This window comes from Zosterops lateralis, assembly GCF_965231275.1.
Source record: "Zosterops lateralis genome assembly, chromosome: 4".
Lineage (NCBI taxonomy): Eukaryota > Metazoa > Chordata > Aves > Passeriformes > Zosteropidae > Zosterops > Zosterops lateralis.
This window is the reverse complement of record NC_139765.1, coordinates 32,504,980-32,526,913: the sequence shown is the minus strand read 5'-3', so window position 1 is coordinate 32,526,913 and position 21,934 is coordinate 32,504,980. Positions and strand designations below refer to the sequence as shown.

The 21,934-nt window shown below is 37.9% G+C and overlaps 1 protein-coding gene across 1 annotated transcript; it reads left to right on the top strand.

Annotated features, from left to right (window-relative positions):
• The first annotated feature begins 3,198 nt into the window (after positions 1 to 3,198).
• On the top strand, positions 3,199 to 16,129 carry NTS (neurotensin). The gene is made up of 5 exons (XM_083860684.1): positions 3,199 to 3,298; positions 3,675 to 3,775; positions 7,805 to 7,866; positions 14,024 to 14,248; positions 15,788 to 16,129. The coding sequence occupies exons 2-5, from the start codon at positions 3,715 to 3,717 to the stop codon at positions 15,932 to 15,934; spliced, it is 495 nt and encodes a 164-aa protein (XP_083716810.1). The 5' UTR covers positions 3,199 to 3,298; positions 3,675 to 3,714; the 3' UTR covers positions 15,935 to 16,129.
• Positions 16,130 to 21,934: the final 5,805 nt, after the last annotated feature.

The window sequence follows — 21,934 nt, the reverse complement described above, 5'->3', positions numbered from 1 at the left end:
TGAGTCATCAGTTTTCTGCCCAGTATGTTAACCTAAACTGCTGATGACCAAACTGTTATAGGGGCAAAGCAGGTTAATCACCACAACTAAAATCAACTTTAAGGTTTTGAGTACCTTTAGCTACTTTGCTGTATGAAACATTTTCTGGATGACCACCCCCAGAATGATTTCCCTTGGAGTTTTCATACTTGTATAACTATTGATAGGTTTAGCTAAAAAAATAAATAAATTAAAAACCCATTAAAAAATATGAGGCATAAATATATTTAATGGTAGGATTGAACATCTTCAATTTTCTTCCATTCATTCTGTGTTTAACTGGAATATTGAGAGTTCCTTGTTATAATTCCCAGTACCTTCTACTGCAGGAGCATTAGCAGAATGGTACTCTCCTTCTGTTTGGTGATTGCAGCTTTTGTGTTCAGTGTTATCCATATGCTACGATGGTAGTTTTATGACAAAGTAAATAGAGGTTTATGTATCTGCTCTTCCATGAATCTGCCATTTACCTGATTATTTCACAGTTGTGAATTGACCTGATTTATAGGCCTGGACAGGCCATCTAAATCACATGCTGAGAGCAAGTAAAGATAAACTGAGCTTATGAAACTGACTGACACTAATGAATAGTTATATATATATATATATATATATTTAAACTAATATTTAAAAATGAAAGGGAGAGAGACAGATCTGCAAAGAGGTTGGCTTTTTTCCTTGTAACAGCGACTCTTCTTCATTGAGAGAAATGTGATATGACAATGACTTGAAGTTGAGGTGATTTTGGAAATGAGCTGTAGAAAGGGTTGAAATTCCTATAATACAATTCTTTGTGAAGCAGTGCAAGTTACAGAAAGAGGTAAAAAGGTAAGTAAAGGAGTATCTGAGAAACAGATGACAGAGTTCTACTGGGAAAAAAAAAAAATAAAATTGTCCAAGCTCAGTTGAGCCTGATCCAAGGAACTTGAAGATAATATGTCAGGAACATAAAACATGGTAAGAAAGCAAAGATTTTCAACACTGAAGTTTCTGCCTTGTCAATTTCCAAAAAAAAGAAAATGGAAACAGACCAATGGCAAAAATACATGGTTCAAAACATACCATACATTTGTCCCTTTTAAATCACTATCAAATATTACCTCAAGAAAAAAAAACCCAGCAAAACAACAACAACAACAAAAACCCAAACAAACAACAACAACAAAAAAAAACCCAACCCCCCCCCCAAAAAAAAAACAAAAAAACAAACCCAACAACAACAACAAAGGAGCAATTAGGTGATCACAGGTTTTAATGGCAGGAAAAATGGTAATTACTCTCTTCCTGAGGAAAAAGCAAATCATTCCTTTAAATTCCAGTTACATAAGAATATGTGTAATTAGACTATTGAAGAATTCTGTGACAGAAAGTGGGCACTAGAAAATATCTATGAAATATGATTCTCATTCATAGAGCTTTCTGAACTATTGAACACCCACAGAGCAAAATTAGCTGCAGATTGGTCTTTCTCTATCATGGAAATAATAGAGAATAGGACTAGAGGGAAGTATGAGTGTCTACCTCATCTAACCTCGGTTCTTGGGCAGATGAATGACAGCTGAAACTTTCTGGTAGACTAGCACAGCCCTTAGAATGTGATAGACAAATTTCGGAGATTTGGGGTTTTTGTTTGGTTTTATTTTTCTCGCAGCATTACAGAAAGATGTGTTCCCAACTGTACGCAAAAATCCGTGTTCTTAAAACACCCAATACCACCACAGTGCACTCTATTCCATTTCTGTGTGCATTTATTTCACCGTAAACCAAAGCAACATTTGAATTTAAATTCTGTTGTGCTGCAAAAGTTGTTTCAGCGAAGAAAGGATGCAGTTAATTAAACTTTTCTCACCAAGTGTTTCTTGTGGCAGCATTTCGAAAATTCTGCGTCTTTCTGCGACACCTATTCAGTCGCAGAGGGTGCGGGAGGAAAACAAAACCCATCTCTGCTCTTTGCATTTTAAAGGAACATTTCTGCGGTGAAGGCAACATCCACGACAGAAGAATCTCCTCGCAGCGTGTGTTCCTGCTGCGTGTGACACGTGTATCTGTCCTTAAATGTATTCAGAGAGACTGAAATGTTCTGCATTGTATCTCTATCTGTATTCAACATATGGAGCATTCGTCTGTATCTGAGAAGAAAAAAAAACAACAAGGAAAAAAAGCCTCACGGCAAAAGCAGGAGCACGATGGAGGCTGACGCCAGTCTTCAGTTTTACGTTTTTATACTCACACGTTGGAGGTTACCCTGCCCTCACCTTCGGGTCATTTTTCTGGGCTTTCCGGCTCAGGAGCGGGGAGCTGGGCGGCAGAGAGAGAGCCCGGGGCAGAGAAGGGCTCCCGGGCAGGGCGGAGGGCAGGGCGGGCGCTGCGGAGCCGGGGGGACCCCCGCCCCGCCCGGGGCAGAGCGCGCCCGTCCCGCCGTGCCCGGGGTCCCCCGGGGTCTGCCGTGCCCTGATCCCGCCCAGGGTCCGCCGTGTCCTGATCCCGCCCGGGGTCCGCCGTGCCCTGATCCCGCCCGGGGTCCGCCGTGCCCTGATCCCGCCCGGGGTCCGCCGTGCCCTGATCCCGCCCGGGGTCCGCCGTGCCCTGATCCCGCCCGGGGTCCGCCGTGCCCTGATCCCGCCCGGGGTCCGCCGTGCCCTGATCCCGCTCGGGGTCTGCCGTGCCCGGCTCCCGCCCCACCTCCGGGCGCTGCCGTCCAGCCTGGGCTCTGCTACTCCTTGAGGAAGGATACCTAGTGGAAAAATGGACAGGGAAAAGTGCATCCCGAGAGAAATGTGTCTGAGGAACGCTGGCTCTCCTGAGCCCGCAGCGGGTGGCCGTGGCGAGCGCTCTTTAGAAGTGATGGGAGTCTCGCCCGCTCGGATCTCAATTTTTTGCGCATCTGTGAAACATTCCATCAAGTGGCTTTTCCCGTTATCCTCCTCCATCTCTCACACATACAGACTTCCTTTTTTGTTTCTTTCCCTCGTTTTCCTGCTACCTGTGCCCGATGCGACACTCCTGCCCGTGGCCAGGGTTACATCCCTGCCGTGCCCCATGCCGGGCATTCCCTGCCCATCCCTGGTTTAACACCGGCGCGAGTTTCCTTCCTTTGCTGCAGGGGAAGGTTCTACGGGTGAAAGACAAAGGGCGTCAACCGCACGAGGCCGGCGGCGCAGTCGCTCCGCACCCCTGGCCCGCGCCGCGGCACCCGCCACTTGCGGAAACTTTTCTTTTTTATATTAAATACTAACGATAATAAGAATAAAACCCGCGGGTAGGTCCCTTTGGGGAGAAGCCGTGCGGGCGCGGCGCGGTGCGGGGGCCCCGCCTGCGTCAGGCGGGCAGTGGCGTCAGCGGGCGCGGAGCGGAGCCCAGGGGCGGCGGGGGGAGCGGGGCCAGGGGCGGCGGGGGGAGCGGGGGAGAGGGAGGGAGAGGGAGGGAGGCAGGGAGGGAGGGGGGGAGCGTCGTCAGGAGGCGATGGCGGTGCCGCCGTGACATCACCCCGCGGCTTATATAGTTGGGGAAGGGTCTGGGTCCCCCGTCTGGTGCCTGCAGCCGCCCGTCAGCGAGCGGAGGGCGAGGAGCGGCGCGGCTCCGTCTGTCTGTCTCTGTCTCTCTGTCTCTCTCTCTCTCTCTCCGTCTCTCCCTAGGATTTATGGACTTTACTTTCTAGAGGGCGGCGCGGCAAGGATGAGAGTCCAGCTGGTGTGCGTGGTGCTGCTGGCCCTGGCCTCCTGCAGCCTCTGCTCAGGTGAGTGCCCCCCGAGCCCCCCGGAGCGCCCGGCACCGAGACCCTCCCGGAGCCCTCAGAGGGGCCCCAGGGAAGGGAGTGAAGTCGCTTCGGGCTCCGCCGGCTGCTCCCATTAGCGCCCGGGAGCCGCTCTGATAACGGGCTTTGGTCAGCATCTTTCTTTTTTTTTTTTTATTTGTATCATTCTTCTAACTTTCTCCCTTCGTGTAAGCCATTCCTCCTGGCAGCATCCATGCCACGGGAATTAGTGTAGACTAGGCATTGGAAATACAAATCAGTGCAGACCATCTGCTTGATTGTGCTGTGGTTCATGGAATAGCATGTATTCCCAAATTAAGATACAAATTGTAATCTCTGCGACTCATACGAGTAGCTGCTGTAATCCAAACCAACGTGAATATGTATGCCCTCCCTCACTTTTTAGAGAGAGAAATATAATTTTATTATTGGGAGGAAAAAGTTGCTAACAACCAACCCGAAATTGTGACCAAAAAACCCGCCAAAGCACAGGCAGATGACACCGTGAGAAGGTTGATGTAAATGCTTTTCTTCTCCAAGACCAGCTGCTTTAGAAAGCTCAAAAGGAGGACAATATATTAAAATACATTTCCTGCTTCTTTGAAAAATGGCACATCTTAAACATCTGCCATTTATGTCTAAAAGTTTTTGACTAAATAGGTATGATGATAGTTAAACAGGTGTATGCACACATATATGAAGCAGAATAGCCTGCAAAATCCAATCATAACTAACGTGAAAATTAATTTTTAACTCCACTAAACTACCAGGTAAATTTAAAGGCGACTTCATTATTCAACTTTAGTGTTCGGAGGGACTCAGAATTCCTAATTCTCGCTTTAGATGGAAATTTCCTGTTTGTATTCCCCTGCAGAAGAGAAATGTAAATCACATAATACCTGCATTTTATTACAGTTTAAATATAATTGTTCTGTATATTACAGAAAACGCATGATCTTAGTGACAAAACTTAACTTTTTTTTTTCTCCCCATATATTTCCAAACTTTTCAAACAAATTCCTCACTAGTATTTTTAATGAAGCAGTTTCAAATTCGACTGCTTATTAAGCCTGAATGAAGGACCACTAAAGCTAAAAAGAAATTAAGTGGGAATTAAAATAGGTCCATAAAGAACCCTCAGAAGCCAAATTATATGGGGAACTAACACAATGATTTATTTGCTTGAAAATTTGAAATTATTTGTAAATGAAAAATGCCACAGAGGAGCTTGGGTGAAGGGACCCAAATAAATTTTAACTAATATGGACAGTTATACCATAAAGAAAATGATTGTTAAATTTTCTTTTGAGAATGTTTGTCCTCAGGCGAGAGTATGTTCCTGTAAAATGCAATTGTTCCTGTAAAATGTGAATATATGAATAGAAACTATTTTTCTTGTCAGTAGAAGCAACAATACATCAAACTGTGTGAAATTCTCTCTGATTTTAACAATAATGTGTAACCAGGCTTTTTATATGTTGTTGTGAGAGTCTGTTCTTTTTATGCTTTTGCTCCTCATCCATCTCTTTTCAGTCCTGAATTACCTGAACATGGTTCCTTCTCTCCCTCCAAGCCTTGTTTTATTCTTCATTCAAGGACTCTTGACTCATATAACATCCTCTAGGTTTCTTTTATCAATCCAAATGCTTCTTAATACTTTGTTTCCCATCTTTCATGCCTGCAGCTATCTTCCAGCCTTGATGTGTGGAAGCTATCTTCCATCCTTTACAGAAACAAAAACCAGGTGCTAACCAGGCACAAGACCTTTTATTGTTCCCAGCTGATGTGATCCAGGACATCACAAATCATGATGCTGTCATTGTGTGTGTGCTCACCTGCTCATAGGAGATGCTCATAGAAATTCAGCTGAGGTGATCTTGTGCTGCCAGCAGAACTTTGGCTAATGGTAAAGCTGGTAAAACTGACTGCCATTCCTGCTGAAAGGCATTAGGCTGGAGATCAGTTGCTAGTGACTTCTGACTGGTCTACAACTAGTCCTATTTAATATGAAAATTTTAAACATTAAATAAGACTGGTTGTAGATTAGCATTACAGCAAGTTGCTTAAATGCAATAGCTTCAATGCTAAAAATAATGAATGAATTTACTGTGTTGGTAATGCAAAGGTGAACAGCAGCATCCCTGCAGAGGACACATAGAAGTTTTTGATGACCTAAAAAATAGGAATAAGAAGCAGTGCAACCATACAGAATGCAGTGGCTTAGGAAATAATAGCAATTCCTCTTAGAAGCTCCTTTTTAACCAAAGCACAGCTGTTGGAAATATGAGGAATAAAAGGCATTATCTTGTTATCTAACCTGTTCCTTGGGGTTTTTCAGCCACAAAAGACAAACAAAACCAAAAGACTTAAGACAGCTGCCCTCTGTAGCTAGTGGTGGTGAAGTATTGAGGCTTCTGAACCAAACTGTACTCTGCTGTTTTTCTCTTGAGAACACATCAGAGGCAGAAGAAGGCTGCTCTGATGAATTAGGGAGTGCAAGGCTTTTGCAAGGAAGGGGAATAGGTGAGAGTCCAATAAATCTGGGCATATCCTTTCAATGAAACATTTATGGGATTTTCAGGACAATGGGTTCTGACCAAAAGTACACAGTGATCTTGCACTTACTTGCTAATCTTGTAAAGATACACAAAAACACTAAGCTGGGAAGAGCAGTGATTCCTCTCAATAAATACATGATGGGTAAATATTACCAGTGGAAAGGTATCATTCATAGTGTAGGAGTTTATTTGCCAACCACGGATACATTTGTAATTAGAAATAAATCAGACTTGAAATCAGAAGCAAGTAAGCAAGCATTGATATTTAGAAGAATTTCCTAAAGAAGAAACAAAGTGACAGTAGTGGTGAGATTTATTAAAATCGAACATGACTGATTTTTAAGAGCATTGTAATAATGGGTGGCTTCTGTGTGCTGACAGAAACCTGTGACATATTAGCACATGCTTGTGGTCCTTTACAGTTTCATGCCTTGTGAAAGGTGATGATCCCTGAAATGAAGGCATAGGCACAATCTATCCACAGACTCAGTGGTAGAGTCTTACATGCCAGCATTGATTATTTTAAAGACAGTGAGGTATGACCTATATGAATATGAAATATATTTTGGTTTAGTATGGTTTGAAATACTAGTGCATTGTTTGATTTTGGATTGTTGGTATTCCAGGAAAGATAAAAGCTATGTGGAACTGTATTATATCTAAAGACTTAACTAATTCCTTACATTTTTTCTCTTTGAGCTGTGATTGCTGCTACCAAGGCATGAGATCTTCATTGTGATTCTCATCTTCATCTTGTGATGCTGTGTGTAGAAATGTGTCTGTGTGTTTTCTCTTTCCATAGCATTTTTTACCCTATTTACTAAATCACAGATCTTGCAAGTCTACTGAGCCAGCAAAGGACGATTAAATCAGTAAAGAAAATCCCTACACTTCCAGTCAGAATACTTTCTTTTTTGTATATACATTGTCAAGAGCTTGTATTATAAACTGATCAAGCTCGGTTCCCTCATATCAGTAAAAATACCCTTAATTTAATTAAGAATAATCAAGAATCTTGATTATTAATCAAGTAATCATAACTGCCATTTACCTAAATAATTACTACTTAAATAAATACTATTTTAAAATAAATATTCAAAATTTTCTTCCAAAATAAGCAAAGGTGACAAATATTTATTATGAAAATAATGAATAGTGCAGTAGTTTTTTTATACTGAAGGAATTGCTGTTTAATGAGACTTTCTGCTATGAAACTGATATGAATGAACAGTTCCATTCAGTTCAATAAGCTTTAACATGCTTTAAAAATGTATTGAGTATTTATTGTAATATAATGTTGCTGTTAACTGAAGACTCCTGACAGTCCCTCTGGGTCACTAGTGTTTGTGTTTGTTGTTTATTTAAAAAAAATCGCTTAAATATCTAAGTTCTGTATTGAAATGTCCATGATTTATGATCAAATAATAAACATATGTTTCTGGTTTATTCCCAGATTCAGAAGAGGAAATGAAAGCATTAGAAGCAGATTTATTGACCAATATGTACACATCAAAGGTAATTATTTTTCTTCCTTTACCTGACAGGGAGAGAGCAAATGAATTCTCATTACAAACCTAAAAGTCTTTGCAGCAAGTAATAATCTATGGTCTAGACAGAAAAGTTCAGTGTTAGGTTTTACTTTGGTGCAAGATTTTCTCCAGTTCAAAGAAAATTTAAAGGTGTTGATGTGACGCACTAAACGTGTTCCTCAGTTGTAACACTGGTACTTTCATTAAACTGTCAAAACTGTGTTATATACAGAGATGTAAATTTATGTGAGGAAATGTGTTTCCAATAAGATTATGCCTGATGAAAGCTAAATTAACCTTGAGTCAAATCTCTAAGTCCTATTTTTATGCAGAATTCTTCCTCTATGCATAAAAAATTTAGACAATCATAAAGCAAAAATAGTTAATACTTATGCCAATTTTGATTTAGGATTTTAATCATAGCACCAGTACAGGAACATGGGGACATGACTGTGAAAATACTAACTTTGTAAATGGCATTTCCTTGACAGGTTTCCAGACTGTGAATAATGTTTATGTTATTTAACATGAATATATAAAAATTCAGTGAAAACCTCATATTGACAAGGTGAAGCAGAAAGTGTTGCAGTATGTATTGGACAGGCTGGTAGATACTTTCTCAACACAATTATCTTCCATAAATGATCTATGAAATACATATGTCTGATATATCTTCAGTGACATATAAAGAAGAAACTCTGAAACAAGTGTTATGGGTTTAAGGGTGCATATTTTAATTCATTATTCCAATAAAGTTTAAGTGGTACTTTAATGTAATGGAAAATAAAATGGGAAATGAAAAATTTCTCCCCCAGAAAATAATTTTTCATAAGCCAATGACTATTTGAAGGTTAAAGACAAAACCTGCAAGGAAGATTTCTGCATATATTGTGTTTAAGTATATGTGACATTTTCCACAGGATTATTGGATAGACTAGAAGAAATACGAGGCCAGAAAATGCATTTTCTTTTTCTGATCTGGCAATTCTTAGAACACCATGTTCTTTACTGGCATGATAGTTAACCTTGGATTACAAATAAACCTGTTGGCCACACACTTTTCTAATGTACAGAAAGTATCTATCCTTTTCTGAGACATATTTAGATGTTGGAGGCTGACAAAAATAGGTTTTTTGTTGTGTGGCAAAGCATAGCATGCCCTGGAATAAAACCCTGCAGCTATTGGTATTTCTGCTACTGACTTTAGTAGACCTGTGAACATAACTTCCATCTTTTCCTCCCTCTCACCCCAGAACACAAGCTCAGGTAACTCCAAATGCACAAATATATTGCACCAGTTAATAGTGTCATGATGTTTGGCATAATATGCTTATGGTTTTTGATGTCATGTAGCTTGCTATTCAGCTTCCTTAGGGTATTTACCACTGTCAACTGACACGTGAAGTTGACAGGAGCAATAGTTTCACGTTGGAGACATTGCTTTAATTCTGCATTTTAGTGCCTTAAATCACCATCTGAAGTTCATTAGTTGAATATACATTGTCCCTTGCTATCAAAGCAAGACTGTGGAAACACTAAAAACTGTGTATCAAATCTTCTACAAGAGAAATCCCATTAATTTCATTTTTTTTTTTTGTCTGCTGTCCTCTACTAGGTTTTAACCCTCATTACAACAAATTATGGTTCTGGTGTGATAGATGAGTTTGAAGATGGTATGTGTAATATCTGCTCTGTGTTGTGCCTGAGATCTGGTTCCATTTGAGGGCAATTACTGCTAAATTGCACTAACTGGATTTGACACTGACTTGGTAATCAGCAAAGGAACCTAACAATTTAAACAGCATTAAGATGGGGGAAAAAAAGAGTAGTGTTTATGAAAGCTGAGATCTAAAAGTGCAGCAAAATGGATCATCGCTTGTGGGTTTAGTATTTGATTGAACAAAAATCTACATAGGTAGGCACTTGTGGACCATAGTATCAAGACTACAGCCAGGATTTAAACGTACCTTTTGCAATATTCAATAGTCTATTCAGTATTACAGGAAGAATTGCCTTATGCCTTTAGCTTCATAGACTGCTGTCCAGTGCCTGCTGCCCCTTTTCAAGTTGCTCTTTAAATTCACCTATATGCTGAATCACTCTCTGTCCTTAAAGAAATATGCTTATTCTCACGCTTATTGCAACCTGTCTTCAACACTTAATACAGTTTGTCACCCTTCTCTGCTGTTACATCTGAACCAAGATACAAGGATCAAACAAGTACTTAAATTGTCTGTCTTTTTTCCAAAATAAAGTCCAAAAAATTATTTGGAAGATCTGGTAAAACAACAAAACCTGACTTGCCAAAAATATGTGAACAGTTATCTCCTGTCTCTCTTTTGTTTTAGATAGAAAACTTTATTCATGTCAAAAAGAAAACTCTATTTCCAGCTTCCTAAATGCTTGCCTGAAACCACTAGTTGCATGAATAATGTTTTGAAGTCAAAAAATATGGAGACTATGTTATTTAGAGAAAAAAAACCAAACTAAACAAAAGTATTCCTTGAAGAATATATCATTCCTAGAATATACTCCACCTTTGGAATCCTACCCAAAATTAATTTTCTGAAGTCATGGATCTGCTGACTTTTCATTCTTGTAGAATGCCTATTTATGACTCTATTTGCCCAGACAGTTCAGTCTCCTTGTCTGAGGAGCTACCTAGAAGCAGGAGGATCCTACAGCTACCTAGGAGCTACTGACTTCCTGACTCAGCACATAAAAATTAATTAGGTTTACAGGCATTAATATGCACCATGGAAGAAATCCTTCTTTAACAGAACTCAGTGCTATATCTGATTAAAGATATCATTTCTATGGTTACAATCTGAACAAAATTCAACTACCATTATGGAAAGGAACCATGGAGATCATACACTAGCTTGGGATTTTTACTTCATTTTGACTTCACTTTTTATCTGCTTTTACTACTTGAATGTAAAAAGCAGATATCATTTTTCCTAATGAAAAAAAGCATTTGGGATGTATGGATGGATTGTAACAAAAGAAGTATCTTAAGCAAACTATCAGAGGTATCATTTAATCAGAAAGGGAAATATAATACCATATAAATTATAACTTGGGTATCTCTTTTGTCTTGCATAGGATAAACCTGTTGTCGAAGAAGGAAATAAGCTTATTTCAGTTTCTTAGATGATCTTAAATTCTCTTTTAAGATTCATGAAGTGTGAGAAATTATATTTCTAATTCTTATTTTACAAGCATGTTCAATAGTGTTAATACATACATTATATTCACTTCAGTATTCATATACTTTTAAATTCTAGTTCGTATTGCAGTCTCCTTTGTTTTTTCAGATCATTCACAGATATTTTTCAAGTTACTCTTAAAAAAAGTTAGTTCTATCTTGGCAGATAAGGGTTCCTTGTTTTATTGTGTAGGTGTTTTCTAAGACATGTGTTGAGCTACTGTAGTTGATATTGCTTAGACCTTTGTGGAAAATATATACAAATGTATAAAATATAAAATATATTACCTATAATTTAAAATAGATCACATATTGCAAATTAACCTGAATATTTGGATTATCACCATCTTAAACTGGTTTTTTACATATACCTTTAGGATAACTGCCTCAGATATTTTCCATAATGCAAAAAGCAAAGTGATCTGATTTTGATGCTTCCCATAATAGTGGAGCAGAAAAATAACATGACTGCTCTGTTCAGTGACTGAACATGACCTGGAAAACCCCAGGTTCAGTTAAGATAACCCAAAATTCCCTCTGAATTGTTAATGGTAGCAGTAAGTAGAAGCAGGTATAACCAAGTAAAAATATTTTGAGGTGATAAATGCATGGCATTAATAGGAATGAGACCCCCTTAATGTATGAAATATTAGTTAGAAGCTTGCAGATAGCACTGCAAATTTGTTTTCTCCTAACTTCATAAGTAGGAACTAAGACAATTTTCACCTAAGGAAATCTGCTATTTAAGTATTTTACTAATACAGAGAGGAAAGTCCCTTTATACGTGGATGTGCATCAGACTGACATAAAATAGTAACTTTGGATCAAAAAGATTCTATAAATTATGCAAGAAGGCATGAAAAATTACCATATCCTTTACTCTTCTGTTTCCATCCACTGGAATATTTTTGGTTCTTACTTAACTTAGAAATCTCACTTTTTCGTGTAGCCCTGCCTCTTCAGTCTATGCTCCATTGCAATTTAGCTGTTGCAGTGCTAGCTCACATTTCTTTTGTATACCTAGGAGAGAAAAGTGAACTGGACAAGCTTCCTCATTTGTCATGGGAAACTCCATATTTTTATATTTCAAAAATATATTAAAACAGACCAAAGAACATTTTGAAATTGCATTGGACATTTGGTCTTTTTCCTAGTTTAACTTCTGTTAGTAAAATTAGATATTCCACAAAGAGATTAATTTTATTTTGAAACTGTCACATCGTCTTGAATAATTTGATAGACTAACTAGGGTACTTCAATGGGGCAACAGATGAGTTCAAAGTAAAGAGTGCAGAACAAATTACAAGCTTCCAAATAAGATTTCAGATTTGTTTTCTTAGCCTCAAAACAAAATAATCTTATTTTTTTGGAATGTTGTCAGGAATCTGAGAATGCACAAGAGTTTTAGTAAAAAGGTAAATCATTCTCATCTTGAAGGGCACATGTATGCATGTTGGAGTAATGATCATGACCAAAAGAAAACTTTTTCTAACTAATGCTAAGAGTGATGCCAACTTTTTTTGTTTCTTCCTGATTTCTCTGAATTTTCTTTCTTTCCCCTCAAAAAATGCTCAAGTGTGATGAATATCCATAAATATTACACTCAGGGCCTCTTAGCTAGGAAGGTGGTCTAAAGAAGGGTTATGTGATTGTCTGTGTCCAGCCAAGTAAGCACTGCATCCACACTCTTAATTAGTGCTGTCAAATGTGTGAAAAGCAATGTCTGTGTTAGTGTCATACCTATATTTAACTTTGTACATAAAGAAGCAACTACATTTCAGTTCATAGGTAAAATCTAATCCTAATGTGCACAGAAAGGAAATCCTTGCCAGGAATAAATAGGAATTTGTTATTTGGCTTTGACTGGAGATTGCTATGTCACCACTTCTGGTTAAAAGAAACTAAATTCTATACTCAGCACTAAGAGGAATACACTGTGGAAGAAATAATTAATAGTGGGAGAATGAAGAAAATCATGAAAATCAGTAAATGAGATAGGACTTCAGTTTTGAGCTTACTTTTCTTCCTATTGATAATCAAAATGAAAGCAGACTACTGCCACAACTGCTTGGAAAAAACAGTACCAGTAGAAAAATTAAAATTATGCTTATCAGCATTTCTTTAAATTGGTTTAAAAGCTCATACATAGTGCGAGATACTGGAACAAGCTAAATTTGAGACAAACCATGGTGAAATTTCCTGTTTTCTATCTTTCTGTACCATCTCTGGACAGGTTCATTATGGGCCACCTAAATATAATTAGTCTCAGTTTTTCAGTCCAGTTACCAGATCAGGAATACTTTGTTTTCACAGCTATGTTTTATCTTTGCTCCATCTTCCTAAGCCCATAAACCTTCAATTAACATCTCCCAGGCTCTTGACTTTCCAGCATCCAAAACTCCTGTGGCTTACAGATTCTGTAACTTCAGGCCCAGACTCATCAGGCAGCTTATCCTGAAGCAGAGACTCCATTCTTTTTTGCTGGGAATTTTGAAATGACTGGTATTTGTTCTGAACTAGGGAGGAGTGTCTAGTTAACCACAGGCATCCAGCTTGGATTCCTGAGCTGGGAATTTATCCAGTGGGTTTGATTCATTATCCTTATTTACACCTGTGAATTTATATTATATTAATTTCCATCTGTGTTTTTGTTTGCGCCTGTGCAGAATGACTATGAAATGCTGCCATTCTGGTTTGGTAGCAGTTTATTTTTTTCATCATTTATATCTACCTGGGGGGCAAGGCTGCAAGGAAGCAGACTTGGTGTGTGTAATAAATGAGTTGTCCTAAGTTCAGCACTCTAATTATTGTTTAAAAGTTGACCAGATGAAAAGCACTTCAGAAACAGAAACTTGTTTCTAACAAAACATTTGAATGTGGCACATGATTACAAAAAACCCAAAATACCTTAAATTGTGAGTGTTTTTATTTTCAGATTAACAGAGCAAAACTTCCTTACTGGAAAATGACCCTGCTAAATGTCTGCAATCTTGTCAACAAGATAAACAACCAAATGGGGGAAACAGTAGAGGTAGATGAGGAGGATCTGGTTCCAGGAAGACAGTTCCCTGCTTCTCTGGATGGCTTCAGCTTGGAAGCAATGCTGACAGTGTACCAACTCCAAAAAGTTTGCCACAGCAGAGCCTTTCAGCATTGGGAGGTAATACAAACTGCCACAAATGTTGTAGTCGTGTTGCAAAAATCCATACCCATGTGACCTCCATTACATTGTCTGAGCTTTCCTTCCCTTTTTTACAATCTGTAATACCTCTAATATGCCTCTTTCAGTAAGAATAGTGAATTAGTGCAGTTTCTAATGACCTGAGTGCATGTTTCTTACAACAACCCATGGATAAATGAGAGCTTTTCTTGACTACATACTTTCTCCACTCTTTGTAGCCATCCCAGGTAACCAAACAAACATATGGAAGTCATCACTATGCCAGAAAACATAACTAATATCTCCTTAACAGACATGAAGTTACTATAGATCTATTGAAGCATAAATAAATAGCCAGTGTTTGTGTTTTAAGACCCAAACAGGGTTCAAGATGGAGGGACACATGCCCGTGTGTAGTTACCATTTTACCAGGTACTCTGGTTTGCTTATCATTGCTAGGAAACAGCAAGGTAACTCCTGCTTTTTGTTTCCCTACACCTAAAGAGGGCCCTGGAAGTTGACATTGTGATTGTATGAAGATTGCTGCTCTTAAATAGTGATTGTTTATACTCCATTTGTGATATTTGCTTTAGTACAGTGATTACAGTGAACCACGCTAGGCACAATCCAGTTGCATTGTAAAATATTACACTAAAAGCTCCTTTGTGTAGTGAAAAGAGATAACTCAGTGTCACTACCCACTTTCCAGTAAAGCAAATTTCTTCATCTCTCTCAGGTTCATGTACAGTCTAGCTGAATCCAGATCTTTTTTATTTGCGTTGTTGGGGGTTTTGTTTGTTTGTTTGTGGTTTTGTTTGTTTTGGTTTACTTTGTCATAACTCTGTATATTCCCAATCCTAGTATTAGCTGGGGTGGTCCATGCAAAGGACTGCAACCTGTTTGAGAACGAGTTTTCTGAAGAATCCTTATCAATGCATTTATTGCTGGAAAGGAGCTACCCTGGAACCAAATGTGCAATATCCCATATGTATTAATCACAGTTCCCTGCTTTGCAGGAAGTTGCAGGCTATAATATTTCTCAAAAGATGAAACGAGCAAGCAGTGCATGTAGGTGTTTAACCTAAATGTGTGATAACAGTGATAGTCATTAGAAGACTTTCAATCAATTTGAGTTTTAATCTAAGGCGGATATACCAGCTTTCCTCTGTAGTCAAAACTAACTATATAATTTGTTGAAGTGGAATTTAAATGTCACTTCTGTAGGGCTCAGCTCATATTTAGCCTGATTTTAGTTTTGTTCCTTGAGTGTGGTGGTTTTTTTTTGTTTTGTTTTTTTTTGTTTGTTGTTTGTTTTTTTTTTTTTTTTTTTTTTTTTTTTGTTTTGTTTTGTTTTGTTTTGTTTTGTTTTGTTTTTTTTTGTTTTTTTTTTTTTGTTTTAATTAATGCTGCAACTAATATAGTACAAGAATTTTCTTGGTGGCAGCAGTTAAAATAATTTTTTATTTAAATTTTGAGGAGTTTATAATCTTCATTACTAGAAAAAATAGATAACAGTGTGTCTCTTCTTGTGTTCTATAGTTACTTCAGCAAGACACTTTTGATCTAGAGAACTCAAGCCAAGAAAAAGAAGTCATGAAGAGAAAAAATCCCTATATCCTGAAACGGCAGCTACATGTGAACAAAGCTAGAAGACCATACATACTCAAGAGAAGTTCATATTACTGATGCAGCAGAAGAAAACAATGTATATTTAGTTTATAGGTAACTGTGCATTATGGTTATCTTATCTAAATCTAAAATCATACTTGTGTGAAAATATACTCTGGAAAATCAAGATGATAACATAGCTGTGTCTTTTTTGCAATTGCTGTTTCTTGATTGTGAATTTTTCCTACCTGAGATTAATTGGACTAATACATTTGCGAATAAAACTAGTTTTTAAGCATGATGTATTGTACAAAACTGAGATTTCAACATGCTTTCAAACAATCTCATAGGTTTTTTTCCAGTTTTATAAAGCACACCAATATAACACCAAGTAAATTGATATTGTCCATAAGTCCTGCTGAGAATCTTACAATTTCTTAATGCAACACCTCAAACATGTAAATATTTCCAAATTTTTTGAATAATATAGTAGTAAGAACTGCCAGAGTATTTTATGTGTTGGCCAGATTAATTTTTTAGGGAATAGATCTAAGGAAGAAAAGAAATTCCATCAGTTGATTGTTAAGTGGCAATTTCAAAATTAATATTTAAAATAGCTTGCTTGTGAGTGAATTTTGAATTTTTGACTCCTAATCTATGAATGCTCAGGAAAAAAAAAACAACAAAAAGCTGATTCATGTCCCAGTGCTGTCACTGTTAAAAGTCAAAATAGTAATTTGGTTACATGAGAAACGTGGTGTTTGAAAGATTAATTGAAATTAAAACATCTTAAAATTACTATTAAAAGGCTTTTACTTTCCCTCCCTATACAAATTTGTAGAAAACAGGAAGTCTCAGCATTGAAAACAATCTTGGGGGCTAACAGAGAGGGAGGGTCACAGCATGGGAAAAATTGTTTTCAAGACATGAGGAATCAACTTCTTCCTGAAAGTTACACATTTTCCAGTTCTGTGTTTGCGATGTGTGCATGAGATTTGGGATTTCAATGATTCTGGGTTCCAGTTAGGAGGAAAACAGTCTGAAAGGACTGGGGGCCACAACAACTGTCCAAATTGAGGGGTAGTCCAAGACCTGTGAAGCCTGGATGCTCAGACCAGAAGGCAAAAATGGGACAGACATTATTTTTGAAAACTTGCCTGTTTCCTGTTTGAGGCATTTCCTCAAAGCATTTCTCCTCCAACAAATAGCCACACTACCTCCCCACCACCAAATCAATAACCAAACCAAACAAAGAAATAATCCCCCCACCTTCCACACACACAAACGTTCCCAAACAACCAAGAACCCAACAGAGAATCCAAACACTTGGAGAATATTCAAACCCTCTCACAAGTTTGTTACACTTTGTTGCATGGGGAGGGATGGAGTTTTTAAAGTAAAATGTATTTTCATATTAAAGATAATTATATTTCCTTCTCTCACTGCAAATATTATTAATCAGTTTATTCATTCAATAGCCCTTAAATGCATGCACTGACAAGAAATAACTGAGCATACACTAATTATTTCAATAATCATTATGACTTAAATACAGCAAAGCAATTAAGTATGTTCAGTCTAAATGTTTTAAATGCTTAATGTGCTTAAGGGCTTTGCTTAAATAGGTAAACTCACACCCTTAACTTTTTTTACAAAACACATTGAATTAAAATGGAGACCCAGCATGATCTCAAGTGGTTAAGAAACACCTTTCCGACAAATCTATAGGATCCCTAGTCCTATTATGGATATTCGCATTATAAAATATCTTTTGCTCTGAAATAACAAAGCAGAACAGTTTGTTCCAAAATTTGCTGCTTGTGGTACCTGAGGAAAAAAAAAAAGAACTTCAGATCACTTTTTCATAGGAAAAAACCAGAAGAATAAGAAAAAGAAAAAAGGAAAAAGAAAAAAGTTGTCATTATATTTTTCTCTCAAATTAAGTTTAAGAGTATAAAAACTAAAGAAATAGGGTAAAGTAATGTGGTTGTCATCTGATAGAGAACATACATTTTTCAGAAACAAACACCCTTCCGTGTCTCATTTTGGAGGTAATTTAGACAGTCACGGTAGTGGTATATGACCTCAAATGATGGTAATAACTCTTCCATCCTCATCTAGTGTTCCGCACTACCTTGTGACCATGTACTTGTTCTTTGCAGTGCAGAGCTAACAGATTAGTCAGACTGGCTGGAAATGGCATTAAATAACCCATTTCCTTTCATCAGACTGTGAATCCACACACAGCCAGCTACTGTGTGTCACTGGTGGAGACAGAGCTTAAAGTATGGTAGAAAGTACAGCTTGTCAGTTGTCCCTAGTCTCTGATGGAGGTGTCAGAGGAATTCAGTATGATAGTCTGAACCAGATGAGGAAACAAATACTGTAATTGCAATATGGTCAGTTCAGCTAAAAAAGCCAGTGCTGGCTTTTCAGTTTATTGGTCATTAATGAAAAGCAAACATAGCAGTATTAAAATACTAGCAAACACAAACCATAGAGCTCTAGTGCTCAGAGCTGCTAAAGGAAATTTTGAAGTCTGGGAGACTTCCTTGCCTGAAATCCCTTCTCTCTTCTACCTGTTGCTACCTCCTGATGGCCTCACTGCTGTGGAAGTGCAACCTTTCTTTAACCTTCATTTTTGGATGATAGCAAAAAAATAATAAGCTTATGCATATTTGTCTCTATTTTGCACACTCTTTCAGTGAGATCCTTAGTGTACCTGCTTCATCCATAACTGCATTGCCTGTAATATCCATGCTGCTGTATTTCCTGCAGCAATGAGTGTGGATGAAGTTCAAGTTAGAAGAGGCTATCACAATATTTAAAGGCTTATTAATTTAGAAAGTTAGACAGTTCTTGTTCTCCCTTCCCTTCCCTTCCCTTCCCTTCCCTTCCCTTCCCTTCCCTTCCCTTCCCTTCCCTTCCCTTCCCTTCCCTTCCCTTCCCTTCCCTTCCCTTCCCTTCCCTTCCCTTCCCTTCCCTTCCCTTCCCTTCCCTTCCCTTCCCTTCCCTTCCCTTCCCTTCCCTTCCCTTCCCTTCCCTTCCCTTCCCTTCCCTTCCCTTCCCTTCCCTTCCCTTCCCTTCCCTCCCCTCCCCTCCCCTCCCCTCCCCTCCCCTCCCCTCCCCTCCCCTCCCCTCCTCTCAATTGTCTTTCCCCTTCCATTTTCTTTTCCGTTTTTCCTTCCCATTCCATTACCTTATGTTTCAAAATGTTATTTCAAAGACCACTAATTAAGAGACTGCTACCTTTTCTTAAACAATACCTTTTGATATGGGCAATTTTGTTTCGTAAAAATTATTGGGAGATACTCTCTCTCTTTCTATGTCTTCAGAGGAGAACATTTTTTAAAATAAATTCCATTACTGAATTTTTAACTTCATTCATAGATGAATAATTATGCCAATTATTCAGCAACTTCATGCCTAACTATTTCCTACTCTCCTAAAATATTGCATATAGTCATACAGTTATTGCTAAAACCTCTTAGTACTTTCTAATGAAAAATTAAATGGAACTGAGATTTACTTTGATTTTATATATATTTTATGTTATCATCCATAATATTGCAAATGACCTATACAGGAAAAGTAAAATACAGAGACATTAACAACTTTATCATCTCTGAAGCATATATTTGTTACTTTTTCTTTAAAAGAAGCATTACAATATAGTAGTTGCTGTTATCAAGGTTAAAGGCAGTGGTGATAAAATAAGTCTTCAGTTCTTAAGTCTTGCTTATGGTATATTATAAATTTTGCTGTTTTCTGTATTTTCTATTATAAGTCAACATTTTTTTATGTTTTAGGTAAGAATGTGTCAGGATGTGCTGTAAACAATGGATGAAACGTTGAGTTTTCAGATTAAGAGAGATGTAATTTTAAAATGTATTATATTGTCTATGTCTCATACCCGACTCCTAGTGAGCACAAAATGTAGACAGAATTGGTCTTGACCTTTATTCCTTTCCCCAAGATTAGTTACCAGTTTGCACTGTGGGTATCAATTCGAAGATACAAGCTACCACTACAATAATTTTATGTTGGAGGGCAGAAAGAGGAGCAGATTTTTCTTAAATTCCCCAAGGTTCCAGACTGATCATTGATGTTCGCCACACCCAAAATCTTGGACTGACTGAAAGCAGTATGAAAACAAGAGTTTCAGATAATCTGCAAAACAAAGTGTGCTGGATTCTGTGATATAACAAAAGAGTCAGCACCTGGATCTCACTCTTTAGGAAGCAAAAAAAAAAAAAAAATAAAAAAAAAAAAATAAAAAAAAAAAAAAAAAAAAAAAAAAATGGAAGAGAGGGGTTGACCTCTGCAAGGAACTTGGAGAGTGAGATTTTAACTGCTGCCAAATGCAAGCATTCAGTATTCACGAGTGAGGCTGCAAAACCCTGAAAATAGATAGATACACAGATAGATAGATAGATAGATAGATAGATAGACAGATAGATAAGTAAACACCTAAATAAAGTAATAAATATATGTCAAATGATTTTTATTTCTGTCCATTGCTGGACTGTCCAGGAACATTAGAATCGCATATCTAAGCTTTGTCAACAAGAAGAGTTTAAATGTTTACTTTTTATTTTAACATTAATTTCTAACGAAACTTGACATTCTCATCCAGCCTCTTGAATCCAGCAGGTGTCATATTACAACCCACACAAAAGCACAATGTCCATACCCAGATTTTGAAATAATCCAAACCCAGGATACTTGGATGGGTCTGCCAGACCAATCAATCAGTGGAATAGAAAGAGCTTGGTGGTGCCTCATTAGCAGCCTAGCCTTGTCTGACAATGATTCCTCTGAAGCAGCAATATGGGAAAATTACATGGGAGCCACCCAGAAATTTTTGGCGGGTGTCAGCCATTAAGAAACAAAGCTTCTAGGAACTCCTGGTTTCCCAATGAAGACTTGCTTTTTCCAAGCAGATGAAGGTGTACATTTGATGTCTCAGGACATCAAATTATAATTACAATTACATCACATCCCATTGTACAGAAGGAAAAGAGGTACTATAAAAAATTGGACTTGAATTGCCAAGGAATAACATTTTTCTCTTTGAACTCCCAATGGGTCAAGTACCAGTCTGTTTTATCACAGAGGTTACAATGCACTGTTAGTTTGGAACCATTTTCTATTTTGCTCTTGCAAATCAGTTGTAGGAAGCTTTTGCAGGATATATTTCTCTTATGGATACATAAAAGGCTACTCAGCTGGTCTACACATGACTTTTTAAATGACTGGCAGCAACATGAAGACCTCTGTCCAGGTGCAGTATCCCAGCTGATTATAAAGTGTTAACAGTGTGAGAGTGGATTTGTACACCAGTGAATCTAATAGACTGGAAACATCCCAAATTACACTCTTGACATTATCATTGCAGCTTTTTTTGGTTTAATGATTTAAAAATCCAATCTGTATAACAGATTTTTGTAATCCAGTATTCTAGAATTTAAGACTATTTTATCCTCTATTGGCATTTAAATCAAGGTCTAAAAAAAAAAGTAGGAAAGAAAGAAAAGAAAGAAAGAAAAGAAAGGAAAAAAAGAGAATGGAAAAAGGAAGGAAGGAAGGAAGGAAGGAAGGAAGGAAGGAAGGAAGGAAGGAAGGAAGGAAGGAAGGAAGGAAGGAAGGAAGGAAGGAGGGAAGGAAGGAAGGAAGGAAGGAAGGAAGGAAGGAAGGAAGGAAGGAAGGAGGGAAGGAAGGAAGGAGGGAAGGAAGGAAGGAAGGAAGGAAGGAAGGAAGGAAGGAAGGAAGGAAGGAAGGAAGGAAGGAAGGAAGGAAGGAAGGAAGGAAGGAAGGAAGGAGGGAAGGAAGGAAGGAGGGAAGGAAGGAAGGAAGGAAGGAAGGAAGGAAGGAAGGAAGGAAGGAAGGAAGGAAGGAAGAAAGAAAGAAAGAAAGAAAGAAAGAAAGAAAGAAAGAAAGAAAGAAAGAAAGAAAGAAAGAAAAAGAAAGAAAGAAAAAGAAAGAAAGAAAGAAAGAAAGAAAGAAAGAAAGAAAGAAAGAAAGAAAGAAAGAAAGAAAGAAAGAAAAGAAAGAGAAAAAGGAAGAAAGAAGAATTAG

What these genes read in the sequence shown, in the direction of transcription:
- NTS (XM_083860684.1), top strand. Translation starts at nt 3,715, where the DNA reads ATGAGAGTCCAGCTGGTGTGCGTGGTGCTGCTGGCCCTGGCCTCCTGC. An exon ending in CTCCTGCAGCCTCTGCTCAG is followed by an intron (nt 3,776 to 7,804) that starts GTGAGTGCCCCC and finishes GTTTATTCCCAG; the next exon opens with ATTCAGAAGAGGAAATGAAA. An exon ending in GAGCCTTTCAGCATTGGGAG is followed by an intron (nt 14,249 to 15,787) that starts GTAATACAAACT and finishes TGTGTTCTATAG; the next exon opens with TTACTTCAGCAAGACACTTT.